Below are 18,331 nucleotides of genomic sequence, written 5' to 3'. Positions count from 1 at the left end.
CTGAGCAACGGGAACTCACCCCGTTGCAGGGATTCAAACCGCCAACCTTCTGATGGGCAAGCCCTAGGCTCTGTGGTTTAACCCACAGCGCCACCTGCACTGAGAGATACGGAGATACGGATGTGTAAAAAAGCCATGCATTGTATCTGCAAAATTTCAAACTTTTTGACCCAAGCTTGCCCTATAAGAAAAGCGTGTGAGTGGTAGGAGGGAGAGCTCTTTTGTCAGTGACAGGACTAATTTAAGGGAATAGGTTTTATTCAATGAAAACATCCCATTGGCACAAGGACTTGCACACAAAAACTTCCCCTCTGCTCTCCCTGTGCCTCATGGCCCTCCATAATTGCTTTGAGTGGCGGAACCTCCAGAACAGATTGGTGGGGGGAGGTTGAGAGGGAGGCAAGCAGTGCTGTGCAGAAGTTCTTGTGTGAATGGGCTGGCTTCTCTACTCTAGATACAATACCCAATGATTTTACCAGAGCTTTTTAATCACAGCTCTTTAGCAAAGGGCTTTTGGTTAGTGCACACCCTTAGTAGAAAGTGCTCTGCACTTTCAGTATAGAGAAACAATTTAGGTGCATGTTTGTAAGGTATATGACAGTTTGCTTATTTTGTCTAGCTGCTTGGATCAGAATGTCTTCTCAGTGACCCGGTCATTTTTCTCATCTTCTTTTTCCCTTCCTGTGTGTGTGTGAGTGTGTGTGTGTACAGAAGCACATCCCATAAATGTCAGAGCAAATAGGCCTGCGCTACATCATTAGAAGGAGCAGAATAAACTTTTTATTATCACTGTAGGTTACTCAGTTGTTACTCAGTTGGCTCTTGATAGCAGTTGGCTTACGTATCATTTCTTATACATTAACACTTCTCCTTCAGATCAAGCAATTTTAGTGGCAAGACCTTTAAAAATTGTGATAGAATTAGATAATTCAACTGGTCCTCTGGATGCAGAATATAGTGGCATCATTGATGTTACTGAGTTTGTCTAAAACTGATGCCTGCATTTCATCACGTCTTGCAGTTACAACATAGAAAATTCTAGGGAATATACCCTAAGCAGTGTTTCTGTAGATATTATTAGTAACATATTTTAAAGAAGTTTAGAAAAGAGATTTGGTGAAAAATGTAGGAAGTTGCTTAATACTGCATCAGGCCCTTGGTGCACCTAGCAATTGTCTTCTCCAGGTTTAGCCAACATGTCAATGTCCTCCAGCTGTTGTTTGACTCCCAACTCCCTGCCAGTGGTCAGGGATGGTGGGTGTTGTAGTCCAACAGCACCTGGAGAGTATCATGTTGGCTACCTCTGGTCTACACAGGCTCTCTAGGTTGTCAAATAGATATTTTGCAGCCCTATCAGGAGATACCAAGAATTGAACCTAGAACTTCCTGCATTTGCTACTGAGCTACAGCCCTTGTTAAAAGAGGAACAGTGATTCACTTCCATTTGGTTATGTTCTACAGTTTCATCAGTGTGCACTGTGAAATACAAGGAAAATATAAGAAAAGCAGGTCTCTGCCTCAATGAGGTTACCACCTGCATTTGGACAATGTGGAGAGGGGGGGTGGATGGAGAGGCCGAATAGCTTAACACATGGAAACAGGAAAAATGTATTAGAAGAGCTGGGGAAATGAAGGAGGTGTGAGCAAATAGATTTACACATACTTGGGCTCTGTTTCTATTGGAGTTTGTGGACCAAAATAAAGCCTAACAATGCAGTTATATACACATCTACTCAGAAGACAGTTTGGTTGAGTTCAGTGAGGTTTATTCCTACCGGTAAGAGGGTATGACTGTAGCCCAGGCATCCCCAGACTGCGGCCCTCCAGATGTTTTGGCCTACAACTCCCATGATCCCTAACTAACAGGACCAGTGGTCAGGGATGATGGGAATTGTGGTCCAAAACATCTGGAGGGTTGAAGTTTGGGGATGCCTGCTGTAGCCTGTATGTATGTGGCTGCATCTGCCCACATTTGTTCTATGTTAATGCCAACTTTCCTGTTTGATGATTCCTTAAGACACATTTGCAAAATCCTGAAATGCACTGTTTAGAGGGTGAATCTAATAATCAGTTCCTTGGATGCCACAAGAGCACTACAGATCTTATACAGTGGTACCTCGGGTTACAAGCATTTTGGGTTACAAACACTTCAGGTTACAAACTCCGCTAACCTGGAAGTAGTACATTAGGTTGAGAACTTTGCCCCAGGATGAGAACGGAAATTGCGTGCCGGTGGCAGCAGGAGGCCCCTTTAGCAAAGCGCACCTCAGGTTAAGAATGGTTTTGGGTTAAGAACAGACCTCCGGAACGAATTAAGTTCGTAACCCGAGGTACCGCTGTACTTGGATAATACTGAGTAATTGTTGATGGGCATACAACATATTATTATGTATCATGGTTTGTATCCCTCCATGAATTTGTTCATTTCCTTTTTACGATGACAAAAGTCACTGTGTGAAACACTGTTTGTCTGCCCTGATCTACTGCCCCATTAATTTATTTGTGATTGCCAAGTTCTAGTTCATTGGAGTCTGTTCTCTCTTCGATTTGGAACAATGTTTTCCAAAGTACATTGTCTTAAATATGTGTATTTCTTTGTTACAGCATACCTCTCATGGAGAAGGACGGCAGGAAGCTCCCCCTCGACCTAGTCGGTCTGGTGCCCGCTGTAGGAATTCTATAGCTTCCTGTGCAGATGAACAACCCCATATTGGGAATTACCGGCTTCTTAAAACGATTGGAAAGGGGAATTTTGCAAAAGTCAAACTGGCCAGACACATTCTTACTGGAAGAGAGGTACAGTGTTGTTCATGTTTCGAAAACAAAAAGCTATTTTAAATATGCTTAAGCATAAAAGAGCAGCCAATATATTGTAAACCTCCCTGTGATCTTCTGATGAGGAGCAATATACAAATTTAATTACCATAATTAATGCTGCTGCTGCTGCTACTGCTACTACTACTACTACTAATATTTTGGCTTTATCAAGAAGTCCCTAACACAGCAATTTCCAGCAAATGCAGTAATAGTGTGAACTTATCACATAATCATGTTACCTCAAAAATATGTATGAATACTCCATCTTTATATTGAATAAAAAACCCCAAAGGTTTGATCCAAAGAATATGCTTTTCCAGATTGAAATGTGTGTAAGCCAAAATAGGGAGAATACCATTTATTGCAAAAATAAAATAAATAAATTGCAGCTCATGGGTTTCCCACCTCTTGACTCAAATGAATTTCTGTGCTTCATAGGTATTCCTAGCAATATTTTGCCAACACTCTTTAAATCTTTTTAGGAATAGAATTGAATCATCAGTTTTGAATCATCAGTTTTGTAGTAGATTAGTGTCACCTGGAAAAACCAGCTGGCTAAATATAGTAGTGGTTCAACTGCCCCTGTTCTGTGGAATAGTATTTCTGCTGAGATGCAACAGGTGCTCACTATCTGTAGTTTCCAGTTCTAATCGAAGACATTTTTGTTTTGACAGGCTTTCCCAGCTGAGTAAATGGGTCTTTGCCCTGAGTGTCTATTTTGTATTGCTTTAGTTTTGTTTTAAATGTATTGACTGTTGTTGTGTGTTGTTGTGCCTTTTTAAAAGGTCTAGGACAAATTGTAGCCCAGCTTATTTTTCAGTTTTAATTAATCTAAATTTAATTAATCTAAAATTGCGGTTATGTTCCTTTGGTTAACCTGGATCTGCCATGCTTGAGTAGGTTGGTGTCATACATTCTTTCATCGTAAACAAAAAATGCATCACTTTACATTTTGTATAAACTCATGATCTGGGTTTTGTTTATGCAGTATGCTAATGTTACTGTAATCCTACTTGGGTGTAAGTTGCATTAAATTCAGAGAAACTTGCTTCCAAATTCATTCAGGATCACGTTCCAAGAATAAGAAATAGCCGGCATGTGTGGAATGCAGTTTTATTTTTGAACTGAAGTGTGAGGCAGACCTTAATAATGGGGAGCACAGAAACCGTTCAAAGCTAGTATGTAATTTTGGACAATTGGGAGAAATGAAGGCTGTGTTTCCCTTGCAGATGGACTGAACTGAAGTCATAGCTGAATGCTGACATATTTGTGGAGTGGGGAGCAGGCTTAGCAAAATAAAATAAAAAATTACTCAGGTTGTTGCTTTGTGCTAGTCACCAGCACCCTGGGAACTGCTGACAATATGTGTCTCTAAGCCACCTTGAACTTGTACCTGATTAAAAGATGCAGACTGCTTAAAAGATATGGCCATTCCTTAATCTCTCTTGCATTTGCAAATCTAGATGACTTGGTGGCTCACTTTTTGATAACTTAAGGAGTTCTCACTGCTTATGGTGCTGCCACTTTGACTTGGCATCGTTGCGAAATGCATTTATTTTTTATTTTATTTATGTACTGAATAAAATACTAATCCCTATAGACAAAATAAAGGAACTCAAATATGCGGACATCCTCTTGATTTAGCTGTGTCCTGCAATTTTACATTCTCCACATACACTTAACAGTGAATGTGCTATTAGGTCACGTATTTGCTTTCATATTCATGGAAAGGTGTTGCCTTAGTCTCCAGATACTTTTCAGAAAGCTACTTCAGAAGTAGATGGATGACTTAATCTGATAAATTCAAGGAGTGTCTGTCCAGAGGGTACTCGAGATAATATACCATATATTCCGGCGTATAAGACGACTGGGCGTATAAGACGACCCCCAACTTTTCCAGTTAAAATATAGTTTGAGATATACTCGCCATATAAGACATACAACCCGGCGTATAAGACGACCCCCGACTTTTGAGGAGATTTTCCTGGGTTAAAATGTAGTCTTATACGCAGGAATATACAATATAAAATACGTTTGCAAATTCAGGCAAACGTATAGTTTTAAAGAAAAGATAGGGCTGGATAATAGGCATGACCTATTGTTGCTGCTCAACTGCTGGTCTTCACTTTTGAGGATTCCTAGCATTTGAAAAGTCACCTTTTGAAATGAGCACCTAGAAGTGCAACGGAATTCAGTGTGGATTACAGGCAAGCGTGATAACACTAGTTACGAAAGGAAGGCCAATCTGCCAACAGACAGCTGTCTTATACTAGCTGATGTTTGTGAGTAGCTTTGCAGCATCCCCCTAGTGCATGGTGCTACAGTTAATCTGGTCTGGAGGTGATAAAGCTATGGATCAATGTGCATCTGGTGAGTCGCAGAAGGGGCTTGCAGCTTGCAGCATTGTGTCGTCTTTACCAGGATTGGCTGGCGCTGCTGTGTGTAGGGATGATCTGTGTTGAACACATTGTTGAAAGTTGAATCAAGGCAAAGAGGCTTATAGCTCAGTGTAACACTTGTGTAGAAACTTGTGTTAAAGTTGATTGTCTGAGATGCAGCAGCCGCTTAGAAAGGAAGGAAGGAAATTGAAATTTCATCATCTGCAGATAGAAAGTTCAGTGTACACTGTGAGCAGCTTTTAAATCTTCCCTGGTCTGTTAAAACTTTAGTGTTTGTTTACAGGTAGGTAGCCGTGTTGGTCTGGATCGAAGTAAAATAAAAAAATTCCTTCAGTAGCACCTTAAAGACCAACTAAGTTTTTATTTTGGTATGAGCTTTCGTGTGCATGCACACTTCTTCAGATACAGTGAAATGGAAGTTTCCAGGCACTTATGTAGAGAAGGGGTGGGGAGGGGTGGGGATGGGGAGGGGGGATCACTCAGAAGGGTGGTGGAAATGGGTGATTGACTGACTGATAGCTGTTGATGACCGCAAACGACTGCAAATGGTTTTGCATGAAAAAGCAAGGGTTGAGATGGCTGAAGATCGCTTATCATGTATAATGAGATAAGAACCCGATATCTCTGTTCAAACCAGGTCCCTCCATGGTTTTGAGCTTGGTGATAAGTTGCAATTCAGCAACTTCTCTTTCCAGTCTATTTCTGAAATTCTTTTGTAGTAAGACAGCTACTTTGAGATCTTGTATAGAATGTCCTGGGAGATTGAAGTGTTCTCCTACTGGTTTTTCTGTCTTCTGGTTCCTGATGTCAGATTTATGTCCATTTATCCTTTGGCGTAGGGTTTGGCCTGTTTGTCCAATATAGAGAGCTGAAGGGCACTGTTGGCATTTGATGGCATACACAATGTTAGAGGATGAGCAATTAAATAGTCCTGAGATGGTATGTTGGATGTTTTAGTGTTTGTTGTATGCCAAGGGATTTAACAACTCTTCTTGATGAAGAGCACTGTAAAAATGCTTTAAATGATTGAGTTGTGTGAATAAGGGGAAATTTTCTTCCTCTCTCATATGCTGAGCTGATCCACAGATTTCTTCTTATGTGTGGGACAACAGGCTGAATTTCTATCTATTAGGAGTAGCAGCCACTAAACATGGTTAACTGAACACCTCATAAGTTTGCTGAGGTGACATGTCCTTGGGACAAAACTGAATTGTCTTAAATTGCCTTAAGGGTACCCTTGAGTCTTTGGCATTCTTTCAATGGCTGGATTCATAATTCTTTTTTCTGTTTGAGAATTACACCTGCTCTACTAGTGCTGTTGCCTCTAGTATATAGAACAGTCATGTGATTTGTCACCTCCCTAGCTGCTGCCGCTGTACCCATTGCTCTTTCTCTTTTGCTGCTACTGAGGCTGAGATATTGAACAGAGCTTCTGAAAGCGGTGTGAACTGGCACCAGGAATTAAATTTAACTCAAAACATCTTCTGAAAAATTGATCTTGTATTAGTTTTGCAAACATGGCTTTTCTAATTTGCCCCTCTTTTCCTAATGTAACTATTTCTGTCTAAGTATGTGTAGCAATTTCATTTGATTGGATCCAGTGTTCCATTCTTGGCTCAGTGCTTGAAGGACAGGGATGTGTTCTTGCTGTTCTTTGCAAATCACCATATTGCACTATATCATCATTCTCTCTATATCAGATGTTCAAGGTGTAAGAGCTATTGCTTATGATGCCAGAATTGAACTATGCACACAGAGGAGGAAAATAATTATAATTATAATTTTCTATGTATTTTTCTATGTATTTACCTACTTATACCCTGCCCTTCAGACTGGGTTGCCCCAGGCATTCTGGGCAGCTTAGGTATGAGTAGGCTTAGGGAAATCTTTAGGGTTTATTTAATAGATAAAATAGAAGATAAATAAATTATTGTTTTCATTTGTTACTATGCTATGTATTTTTGTGGTTTAATTTTGTAAACTGGCCTGTGATCCTCAGATGAAGGGCAGCAGAATAAAAAACAAGATACTCCTAGTGGGGTCTGAGCATGTTTAGTGACCATGGAATAATGGCTGTTAAAGAGGGAGGGAATGGCGTGTCATAGAGGGCTTGATGGACAGACGCGAGCAGTGAACAGGAACACAACACTGCAACATATTTTTGTGCAGGTCCCAAGCAACAATATTTAGAACCTCTTTCAGATCTCATTAATGATAAACTAATGTGAGCCCTGAATTATTTTCTATCCAGTTTATTTGTGTTTTGTTTTGGTGGCCGAGTCACATGTTTGCTTTTTGAGCACCAACTCCATTTTATAGGATGCTGATAACTGGCTCCAGGTTAGGCTCTCAGAAATACAGGTGCCACATAAGTTGCATGTGGTGGAATGCAGCTTGTGATTGATTTTGGACGAAGATTGTGTGATATTCCTATGGAAGCTCATGATACATTCACAGCATCCCTGATCCACAGGTTTTAAGTACTAATGCTTGAATCTTCAGATCATGTCAGATGTGTTTGTCATTTTGTATTGTGCAGTCCCTGCTCAAAGGGTGGTGCACTTACCATCACCAATATCTCTGAACTGTAACATGAAATCCATTTGTTAACAAATATTAACTGTGAACCATTTTCTCTAGGTTGCAATAAAAATAATCGACAAAACACAGTTGAACCCAACTAGTCTACAGAAGGTAGGTTCACTTAGTTGTTTAGCCATTCAGGTATTTTAGTTCATTTCCCTTTGTAGTATTTTTCATGTTAGCCCTGGCTTACCGTAGTTTTAACTTTGTGTTAGCATTTTTCAGTGAAGTCCACAGTCCATGGTGGTTTCAACTTAATGCTGACCTTTTCCCTGCATTTTGTGGGGAGGGGGAGAAAGTGCACAGTCTTATCAGATGAATTTGATCCCATTTGAACGAGGAATTTACATACGAAAAAAGTCTGAAATAACACCTACCCGTCTTACGTCCTTATTCTAGTGCTCCAAACTGCTGCATAAACTGAACAAGAGCCTCTGTTTCTTCTGCTGTTTTGTCTCATGGGCAAAATGTATTCAACATTAAGCATTTACTGAGATGCACTTTCTTAGACTGGAGCTGCACATTTGTTTATTTATTTTACTAGACGTCTTTCCTGCCCTGCACCATGTTTCAGGGCAGTTTACAACAATGGAATATGCAACTATAAAACAGTTGTTACCATAAAACAAGTCTAAAAACAATTTAAAACATTTCCATATAAAAACAATACAAACATTTTGAAAACAGTTCCATACTGTATATAAAACCAGTTAAAAATAGTACCAATACAGATACAAAGTGAATGACAGATTCAAGTCTGGGAACCCAACAGCTGTGGAAAAACTGAAAAGCAGCAGGATGGAGTTGAGGCTTAACCTATCCCCTTCCTTCACTGCAGCTCTTCTCAATCCAATTGGATTTTTCTTGAAATGCTGCAAACCCAAGCCAGGAATCTTTACCGGGGAAAGCAACCTGGGTATGGCTTTCAGGTGAAAAGTGGGGATGACTTAGTACTCCACCCTCCCCATGGTTTCTCTCTTGGAGATTGTGCACTTTTCCCTGCTTCCTTTCAACTGTTCGTGGTAACCTGGATTGTTGCTAGACTTTCAGACTATAAAATTATGCTGCTTTCCATACAGCTTTTTATACTTTTGTAGTTTGTATGCTGACACCCCATATTTTCCCACCATACTATTCTAGCAATGCCCTGATAGTTTGCTAATATATCTCTAAGGAGAGTCGTTGGTTTAATACAAAACCAATTGATTGCTCTCCCTCCGTTAGCATTAAGGGCAGCTTTTAGAAAATAATCAGGAAAATGCTTGAGAGTATCAACCATCTGGAATACTGGGTTTCTTGAAAGGATGTGAGAGCAGAACACTCCTTTGCAGAGAACTGCAAGATTACTGCACTTCCTAGGAACCAGACTTTTCATCTTGGGGAGCCTTCAAAAGCTGGACCCCCACACCCTCCAAATTATACGTGCTGTCTATCATGACAACATAATGCAATAATAGACTTTTACACACAAAGAAAAGAAAAGAACGACAGATGGATAAACTGCTGCTTTTTTGGGGGGAGGTCCCACTTTTTCTTCTGTGTACGCATCTCTGGAAACTTAAGAGGACCAGAGTTTTCCCCTCCTCCTTGATATAATTTTAAACCCCAAAGGAGTTTAGGAATCCTTTTGTGATGTTGCCCTCTGAGGGATTGGCTACCATCAGTCTCAGGAATGAACACACACACACACACACACACACACACACACACACACACACACACCCCTAAATGCTAAATATATACATATCTCCCAATAAATATCCATGAGGAATTTGGGAATTTTTATTCAATGTTATCTCAGACTTTGAAAAAGAGAAGTTTTAATATAGTATATATAAAATCCCTTACAGCTGCCAGGTATCCCAGGAAATGCCCCATACAGCTGACATTTGACTTAATCCGCTGCCAACTCTTATGATTGCTTTTTGTTTATATTGCAGTATGAAAAAGCAGATTACTGTTAGAGGTCTTGAGCTGCACTGTTAAATCTGTAGTGTTCTGGGCGGTTTTATTACAGCCTTTCTAAAAAAGCAGTATTTGTGGGAAGGAATTGCACAGCCCTTGTTTAGAGCATAAGCAACTAAATTTTTGGGAGTTGTCTTAATTAATTAGCAAGAGCTGTGGGTTTTATTCAGACATACACAGATCATAGTGTCTCATTTGAACACTGCAAATTGGGCCATTCTATACCTTGTGCCTTGGATCTCACCACTAGGAAAGCATACAGCAGTGAATTTCTCCTTCGCGTCTGCCCACTATTCTTATTAGATACTTGTGCTAGCATGTTGGCAGAGTCACAAAAATCATTGTGAAACCTTTTGAGGTAAACATTTTGTTTTGACCCAGAACTGGACAGATTCCAGATTCATATCAAACTGTATAATTATTCCTGGAATGTTCATCCTTTGGCACTTGGAGCACTAAAGTATTTCTAGAGTTCAGATTAAGAAGACATGCAAAGAAACTTGAATGTCCTTCTGAAATCTCTTTAGCATCAACTTGTTACAGCTATGTGTCCCAATATGTGTGGCTTGCTTTTTGTTGGGGTGTTTCTTTTAAACCTTTTTCAGATATAAGAACCCTTTTCCAAGTTCCTAAAATATGATTATTAAATAAAAAGTAACGGCTTGTGATTTTTAAAAATCATAAACAATTGTATTTTTCTCTCTGTTCCAGCTGTTCAGGGAAGTGAGGATAATGAAGATTTTAAATCATCCCAATATAGGTAAGGCACGTGTTAAAGGCTTTTACTTTTGAGGGCTGAGAAGTGGGAATAACTATTCAGTAGTTAATTGACTAAAGTGTGTGTGTGTTTATAAAATATGAGCGTTATCCAATGCTCCCATGCCATTAGCATAAGGGATGTGTGATAGTGGAACAGAAATCTCCTCTCTCGTGCAGTGCCCTGCTTGCCCTCAAAATTCAGCTCTGAAGGATGGGGGACCGGCTGAAGAAGATTTTGGGGGTAGGCAGGGGATGGAGGAAGCTGATGTGCCCCTGTCTTAGTACAACTCTGCTAGTTTTGATGCATCCCTCAGAGATAGAATATGAAGGTTCTCCATTATCCCAGTAATTTTTGAACAGGGTTAATGTTTTTGCTTTAGGTGAACTTTTTGTTTTTTAAACTTACACGTTACCCCATGTGCATAAAATATGTGAAGGCTTCTGTTTCTATTATTCCATACATGTGTGTGTCAGTCACAAAGCTGTTGCTCAAAATTTATATTTCAGTGTCCTCCAACTGAAATTATCGCTTTTTTTAGTTATTAAAAAAAAAAACGTTATGGCTCTGGAGCCTGTGGGGCTTTTGTACACAATACAAGATTTCAGTGGCTGTCCCCTGTGCTTTTGCAAATCCCACCTTTCCACAAAGTTGTGCAAGAAACTCATCATGTCCAATTAAAAAAAGGGGGGGAACCCTGCTGGCAAGATGGACTTGATCACAACAACATCTGTATAGTATTTATTTAGTTTATTTGTTGTTTTCTACAGAAGTCGTAAATTGATGTACAACAGTAAAGCCCATCACTTGTTGCTTAAACTTGCCTTCATTGAATGCCTCTCCCTTGCTGCTAGGCAAAATAGTGTATTCATCGTATGAACCCTCAGGATATAGTGTACCATAAGCAGAGAGCCTGAATAACAAGTTGGTTCTTGATAACTCAAGAGGCACTTCTTTGCATGGTTACTAGCCAGCCTGTCCTATATGAATGCCTATCCATTGCCACATATTTGGGCACATTAAGTCCAGCAGCTTCCTCTCAGAGGAAATTTCTGGGCAACAAACCCAGTACAGTTGATGTTCCTAGATGTCTTGTTCTGGAGAATGTTAAAGAGGAACATTAAATTACAATATTTCACTTAATTTTGTAGAATTAAGGGGTATATTGGTTTAAAAATACATTCCAGTTTTGAAGTTCCCTTTTGCTTTTCCTGAAGAGAATGTGGATAGTCAGAGCTTAAAGAGATGCATTTTGTTTCTCAAACATGTTTCTAAGCTTATAAAATAAATCCTATGTCTCCTAAATAAGAGATTCAGCTATTCCTGAACTCAGCACTTTAAATCTCCAGTCGACTCAGGTTTCTTTGACAGCTTCTACATAATCCCCAATACCTCTATTGCGTTTACTATGAAAATTCAAGTCAACCTAAAATTGAGCTTAGTGTAAAAATAAGTGGTAATTGATACCGTACTGTCATTTATAAGTGTGGTTTCTGAGGGAATGCTATTCCTATGCAGTTCAATATTCTTGCTACAAAGTTCAGACTTAATATACAGTATAGAAAACTAGTATCGGAACTTGTTAGCATTTATAGTTCATGCAGAACCCAGTAACACATTCACATGCTGTATCTAAAATTGAAGCAAACATGTCTTTAGCAAAAGCGATTTAATTGTGCTACCTGCATCTAGCATTCAGATGTAGCCAAAATCTCTTCCAATTAACATTGCTTAGATTCTGCTGTGTACATTGGGTAGGCTTTGTAGCTTTGACACCTATTCATCAGGGAGAAGAAAATAAAGAGGAGGCTAGTCTTCAACTGCCAGGAAATAACTGTTCTTAGATTAAATCTGAAGTCCAGTCAATACTGATCACATTAAACTTCTGGTATACTCTAGGACTACACTGTAATAGTTTGAAAGAGTTCTAATTTTTTTAAATGCTTTTGACTGTCTTCACATAACGCTAGCTTATTTCCTCAAGATGGCTGTTATTACTTTTCATGTATGTATGTGAGGGGACAACTAATTAAAAATCTAATTAAAAACAAAAATAGACAGCTGCCTTCAGATCACCTTGGTTTGCAATAATTTGCCACTTTCAGACACAATTGGCTGCATTCGGATGTTGCATTGAAATGGTAGTGTAGCACAAAGTGAATGAGCTTGGCCTTCTTGCAAGCTTTCTCTGTTTCTCCTCTTGCATAGCAAGTAAGAGGAGCTTGAATACTTACTTTTACATTTGGTTTCTCTTAAACGGGATTTCTTTGTGTCGTGGTTTATCAGTAATTCTGGTCAGTTTCAAAATATTCCTTCTCCAGAACAAGCGATATGGACCTCTCTTATTATACTTCTTATAGTTAGTGATAAACTATGATCCCAGCTCCAGATAACATATCAAATGACATTTAAGGGAAATGGAAAGTAAAGGCTTCTGTCATCCTCTTCCTAGTGGATGATGATGAATTCAATTTCTATACTGCCTTTCATAGGAGGATCACAGGGCGGTTTACAATATAAAAACACAAAAATACATACCATAATAACAAACGGACAATACCCCCCCCCCCACACAGCTTAAAAGACCATAGATTAATTTGCCAAAGGTCTAGGACAGGATGTCCAACAGGTCGACCGTGATCGACAGGTCAATCTCCATATGATCACGGTCGATCGCGAGGTCCCTGTCAATCGGAGGAAGAGAAAAACAATGGAGTGAAAGTCCCAGCCCCCCGCCACCCTTGCTCTGTCAAATGGGCGGTCTTTAAGTGTTTTTAGCCGATGAGTTTGGATATGGAAGTAGTCATTACCGCTGCTGCGTCGTCGTTTTGGCGAGTCCCCCCCCCAAAAAAACTAAACACCTGTGGCTCCCCCCCCAAAAAAGCTCAACAACTTTGTCCCCCCCCCCCACAATGGGTAGATCACTTCCAGTATTTTTATACTGTGAGTAGATCGCAGTCTCTTGGGAGTTGGATGTTCCTGGTCTAGGAGAAGAGGAATATTTTTACCTGGCATCTAAAGATATTTAATGAAGGTGCCAAGTGAGCCTCCCTGAGCAGAGCACTAAACAAGTGGGGAGCCACCACAGAAAAGGCCCTCTGGATCTCATGGAGGAAGCACGCAAAGAAGAGCCTCAGACTATGACTGCCTGGGTCTGGATTGGTTCATATGGGGGGAGGCAGTTCTTGAGGTATTATAGGGAACACACGAGACTGGGGAAGAAGGCTAGTCTTGTTCATGTCATGCTAAACTATGTTTTAGTGTTACGTCTGAACGTTGCCAGTGACAAACTATGGTTGATCAAAGCAGGCAGTAATTAAGCTGTGCATAATGCGGTGTGGTTACACAGAAAAATAAGCTAATTTGACATTTATAATATGAAGTGTAATTTACTATCAGTTTCTGCATTATTAGGTTTGTAGAGGGAGTTTCAGCTTGATAAGCATGGGAATTATATGTGTGTGTGTGTGTGTGTGTGTTATGTATATGTATATGTATGCGATCCAGAGATAACAGTGCTAACTTATAAAGGGAGATGTCAAGATAGGACTTGGAAGTGATTAGTGGCTCTACTGTAACACCGAAAGTCAATGTAGCTTATTCCCATAAATTTCTTCCAACAGCTAGATGAGCACTTTTCATCCAACTCAATCTATAAATACCCACCACTTAGGATTTAAGCACAAATCATACCCTAGCATGAATAATTGAATAATGATGTATGCATGTATTATGAAGCTAAGAGCTTCTTCATAGTTCCTCGTGTTCTGTAAGAAAATGATTGGCAATTGGAAATAATTTTTAAAATACTAGCGACAACGAGCTCTTATATTATGTTATTGCATAACTGAGTGCTGTATTATCATAACCATAGGAACATGAGAATCTGCTTTATCCCGAGTCAAACCATTGGTCCATCTAGCTCAGTATTTGTGTACACAGACTGATAGTGGCTCTCCAGGGCTGGGAATCTCTCTCCCAGCCCTGCCTGGAGATGCCAGGGATTGAAACAATGGCTTTTTGAATGAAAAACAGATGTGTGATTGCCAAGCTGCGGCCCTTTCCCTGAACGTTGCACCCCTTGAAACAAGTGGCACTTTCTGGTAAATTTTTCAGAAGCATTGTCCTAAGAACAACCAAACTATGCTTATCATATACAAAGCAAACTATCTGCTAATGAAGAAATATATTACATGCCTTATAAATATGATATTTGGGGAGCAGGTCTGGTAGTTTTGTAAATGATGAAAATGGCTTATTTCAGATTCTGTTATTAAATAATTACTTCTCGGGTACAGTTATTTTACTCCTGTATCTAGTTACATTTGAATAGCTGTATTTTTTTCTTCTTCAGGTCTTAAATACTATTACTTTAATACCTATTGTGTTAAAACTTCTGTAGGTAGTCATATGAAAAAGCAGGATGTTTCTGCATTAGTCTTTGATGTGTGTGCCTAGGAAAAATGTGATTTGTCAGTTTTCTAAAACACAATCAACTGATGCTTCCTGAAAGCACTTAGAGGACCTGCTTCATTGATTTTGTAAGTGGTCTCAATACTGCAAAATTAGTCCTGCATCAACAAATACATAGCAAATACTTAAAGCAGCAGTCCGGGGAGCTCCCCTTAGGTTGATATTCATTGCTGCTTCTTGTATTTCTATTTTAATACTCATTCTTTACTATATACTTCTTTAAAATCCCCCTATGTTTCTGTTGTGGCTTATCATGCGGTTTGGGGGCTGAGTTGCTCAAGGAGGAAACCAAAAGCTTTGTTGTATATTGCAGCACTAGGCAAACAGTTCTCTGGGTTGTGACTCAGGGCTTCAGCTTGGGGAGAGATTGTGGCAGAGAACATGTTTTGCAGATTCAGCCTTTAGCTGTTCCAGTAAAAGGATATTTGGTAGACACTTGACCTGAGTGTCTATAAGGCACCAGTGTGTAATGTTCATGTGCCTGGCAGTGGAAAATGGATTAAAAATATGTATTCACCCTGCCTCCCCAGTGTTTGAGGTCACTATTTGAAATGGTAAATAAAACTGAAGTCCAGTAACAAATATTGTCTATATACCGTAGGTAACACTGATGTTAATCTCTAAATCAGTTCTTGTCTCTTCCAGTTAAATTATTCGAGGTAATTGAAACCGAAAAAACGCTCTACTTAATCATGGAGTATGCTAGTGGAGGTAAGTACAAAACTATTTCAAGCCAAACAGAATTTTAAAAAATCAAGTGATATACTAGATATAATGTTTATGTTGGAAAAAATAATAACATTTCAAAACCACCACTTATACTTTCCGCATAAGAAATGTGAAAGCATGTAAATATTAGCAGACTTCAGTAAGAGCTTACTGCCCTTGTTGTTATCTTGAAGCAGTAAATTAGTCAGATGGTCAGACTCCAAAAATTCCAAATTAGTTTCCTTGTACCTTCAGTGGACACTTGTACTATTGATTTTCTTTTCTCAGTCTAAATGTGTACATTTATACACACACACACACACTAATCATAGCTGCCAAGTCTCCCGTTTTCCCCGGGAAACCCCCATTTTTACTTATCTTTTCCCGGTGGTCCCCCGTATCACTTCGTCTCCTGTTTTTCTCCGTTATTTTCTCCTGCCAGCGGCCATTTTTTTCTGATTTGCCCTTCTATGGGCACAAAAAATGGCTGCCGGCGGCTTCAAAAGTCGCATCTACGCATGACCGGAAGTGCATAGATGTGACTTCCAGTGTCGGCGGCGGCCATTTTGGTGCCCATAGATGGGTGGGGCGACAACGGAAGTTGCGTCGACGCACTTCCGGTCATGCGCAGAAGCTACTTTTGAAGCCGGCAATGGCCATTTTGGGTGCCCATAGAAGGGCAAAGCGACACCGGAAGTTACGTCGATGCAACATCCGGTGTCACACGGCTGCCGGTCCCGGATTCTGCAGTCCGGGACTTGGAAGGTAAGACACTAATGTTTTATAAGATGAAAGGCCCTCAGAGTGGTATACAAAATAAAGCAACACAATGTGTTCCATATTGAAGCCAGATGTATCAGTTTTCTTTTAACATAAGGTATACATTTTCCAAAAATATAAGATACATATGCAAAACTACATGGACCATAGTGCTAACTTTACCAACTGCAGACATGTTGATGATATTTTTCCCCCCAGCATTTCTTTTACTGATGCATAATTAAACAATATGAAAGGGAAAACAAATCAAGATCCCATTATATTCCCCGGATGGATGGATGAGTGTAAAGTAGAGGATAGCACTTTTAAAACAACTAGGTGAAAAATACAAAGGTTTTAAGGGAACAGAAAATGCAGAGCACTGCTGCACAACATGTGACCTACTGAGCCAAACACAGCCCTCTAGCCATATGTTGTGACCTTCCAAGTGCTTAACAACTGTACTATTTTTTGCTACAGCAAAATGGGAGGTGGGCTATGGCTGATGGGCTGTATTTAGCTCAATGGGTTGTGAGTTAAGGAAACTTGACATAGAGTTTCTCTGTTTCCCCTCCCCCAAAAGAGAGGAAAAAACAAGTAAAGCTTCTGTGCAGCATTTCACTGTTGATTCAAAGCAGGCCTCCTGGCATCTAAGGAAACCTGGAACTGTTAGACTTTCCCAGGCCAGATTCATGCCATTTCTGTAATTTTTAAAGGCAATTTTGACTTACCTTAGGCACTGGAGAGGAATTATGTAGTGAATAGGTGTGCAAACTGCTGCCCCCTCAGTTTGATGTAACTAGACTAAATCTATATATATATAAATGTAAAAATCGTGAAAGTGCGTGTTCCACTTGGAGTTATTAGTTTGTTTTTGTTTTATTTTGTATTCTTGTCAAAATGAGAATTCTCATTTTGGATTTTTGTTTGTGAACTGCTTGTGACATTTGGATAAATGGTGGTATACATTTATTTATTTAGTAATTAAGTAAGTAAGTTCGAAAGCACGTCAAAGTGCAAGTAGATAAATAGGTACCGCTCCGGTGGGAAGGTAAACGTCATTTCCATGCGCTGCTCTGGTTAGCCAGAAGCGGCTTAGTCATGCTGGCCACAAGACCCGGAAGCTGTACACTGGCTCCCTCGGCCAGTAAAGCGAGATGAGCGCCGCAACCCCAGAGTCGTTCGCGACTGGACCTAACGGTCAGCGGTCCCTTTACCTTTAGGTAAACAGTAGAGCATAGAATCCGTGTAAGGGCTCATATTCACAAATGGTCTTATGAGTTGTCTGTATGCCAAAGTACACCAAATTCTCATTTCTACCACCACCCCAGTTTACACTGCTTTGATTATACCCATTTATATCACATGAAGAGATTGAAATGCTAGCACAGAATAATATATTGCATGAGCATTATAGGGGTGGGATGGAACCACTGTAGTGTTATATCTAATTCCCATGCCATGTCACTATTGCAAAAGAGCTAAAATCATTCTGTAGAGATGCTGAAAGACAAGCCTGCAGGGTGAGTTGTCAGGGACTACATCTAATATCACTGAGAATTTCCTGCCTTGGTTGTCTGATTCGGAATGAATCACTTACTGTGTACTGTGACTGTAGTCTTTTAGCATATATTTTTAATTTGTTCCTCTGACTGGTTTCATTAATTAAAAGCCTAAGAAATAGAATGTGTGATGGTTGTGTGTCACTGATAAATCTTTTAAAAAATTCTTTCTGAAAGTAATAATATTTATCATATGTTTGTTCCTACAAATCATCAAGCAGTAAGGAAGCCCTCCCTGTCAAACAAGATTGTAATAAGATAATATTTTTCTTCCCTGTAAAAACACATGCTACTCTGTTGACTACTTG

At 39.7% G+C, this 18,331-nt stretch overlaps 1 protein-coding gene across 5 annotated transcripts in view; it reads left to right on the top strand.

Annotated features, from left to right (window-relative positions):
- Positions 1-18,331, top strand: part of MARK3 (microtubule affinity regulating kinase 3) — a 67,189-nt gene that overhangs the window by 15,438 nt on the left and 33,420 nt on the right. For all 5 annotated transcript variants that reach the window (XM_035105375.2, XM_035105347.2, XM_035105365.2 and 2 more), the window contains 4 exons: positions 2,605-2,796; positions 7,857-7,910; positions 10,476-10,524; positions 15,640-15,705. In XM_035105375.2, the coding sequence (XP_034961266.1) occupies positions 2,605-2,796; positions 7,857-7,910; positions 10,476-10,524; positions 15,640-15,705 (361 nt within the window). The remainder of the gene's footprint in view (positions 1-2,604; positions 2,797-7,856; positions 7,911-10,475; positions 10,525-15,639; positions 15,706-18,331) is intronic.

Source organism: Zootoca vivipara, chromosome 1, assembly GCF_963506605.1.
Source record: "Zootoca vivipara chromosome 1, rZooViv1.1, whole genome shotgun sequence".
Lineage (NCBI taxonomy): Eukaryota > Metazoa > Chordata > Lepidosauria > Squamata > Lacertidae > Zootoca > Zootoca vivipara.
Note: the sequence above shows the minus strand (reverse complement) of the source record. Positions and strands in the feature narration are given on the sequence as shown.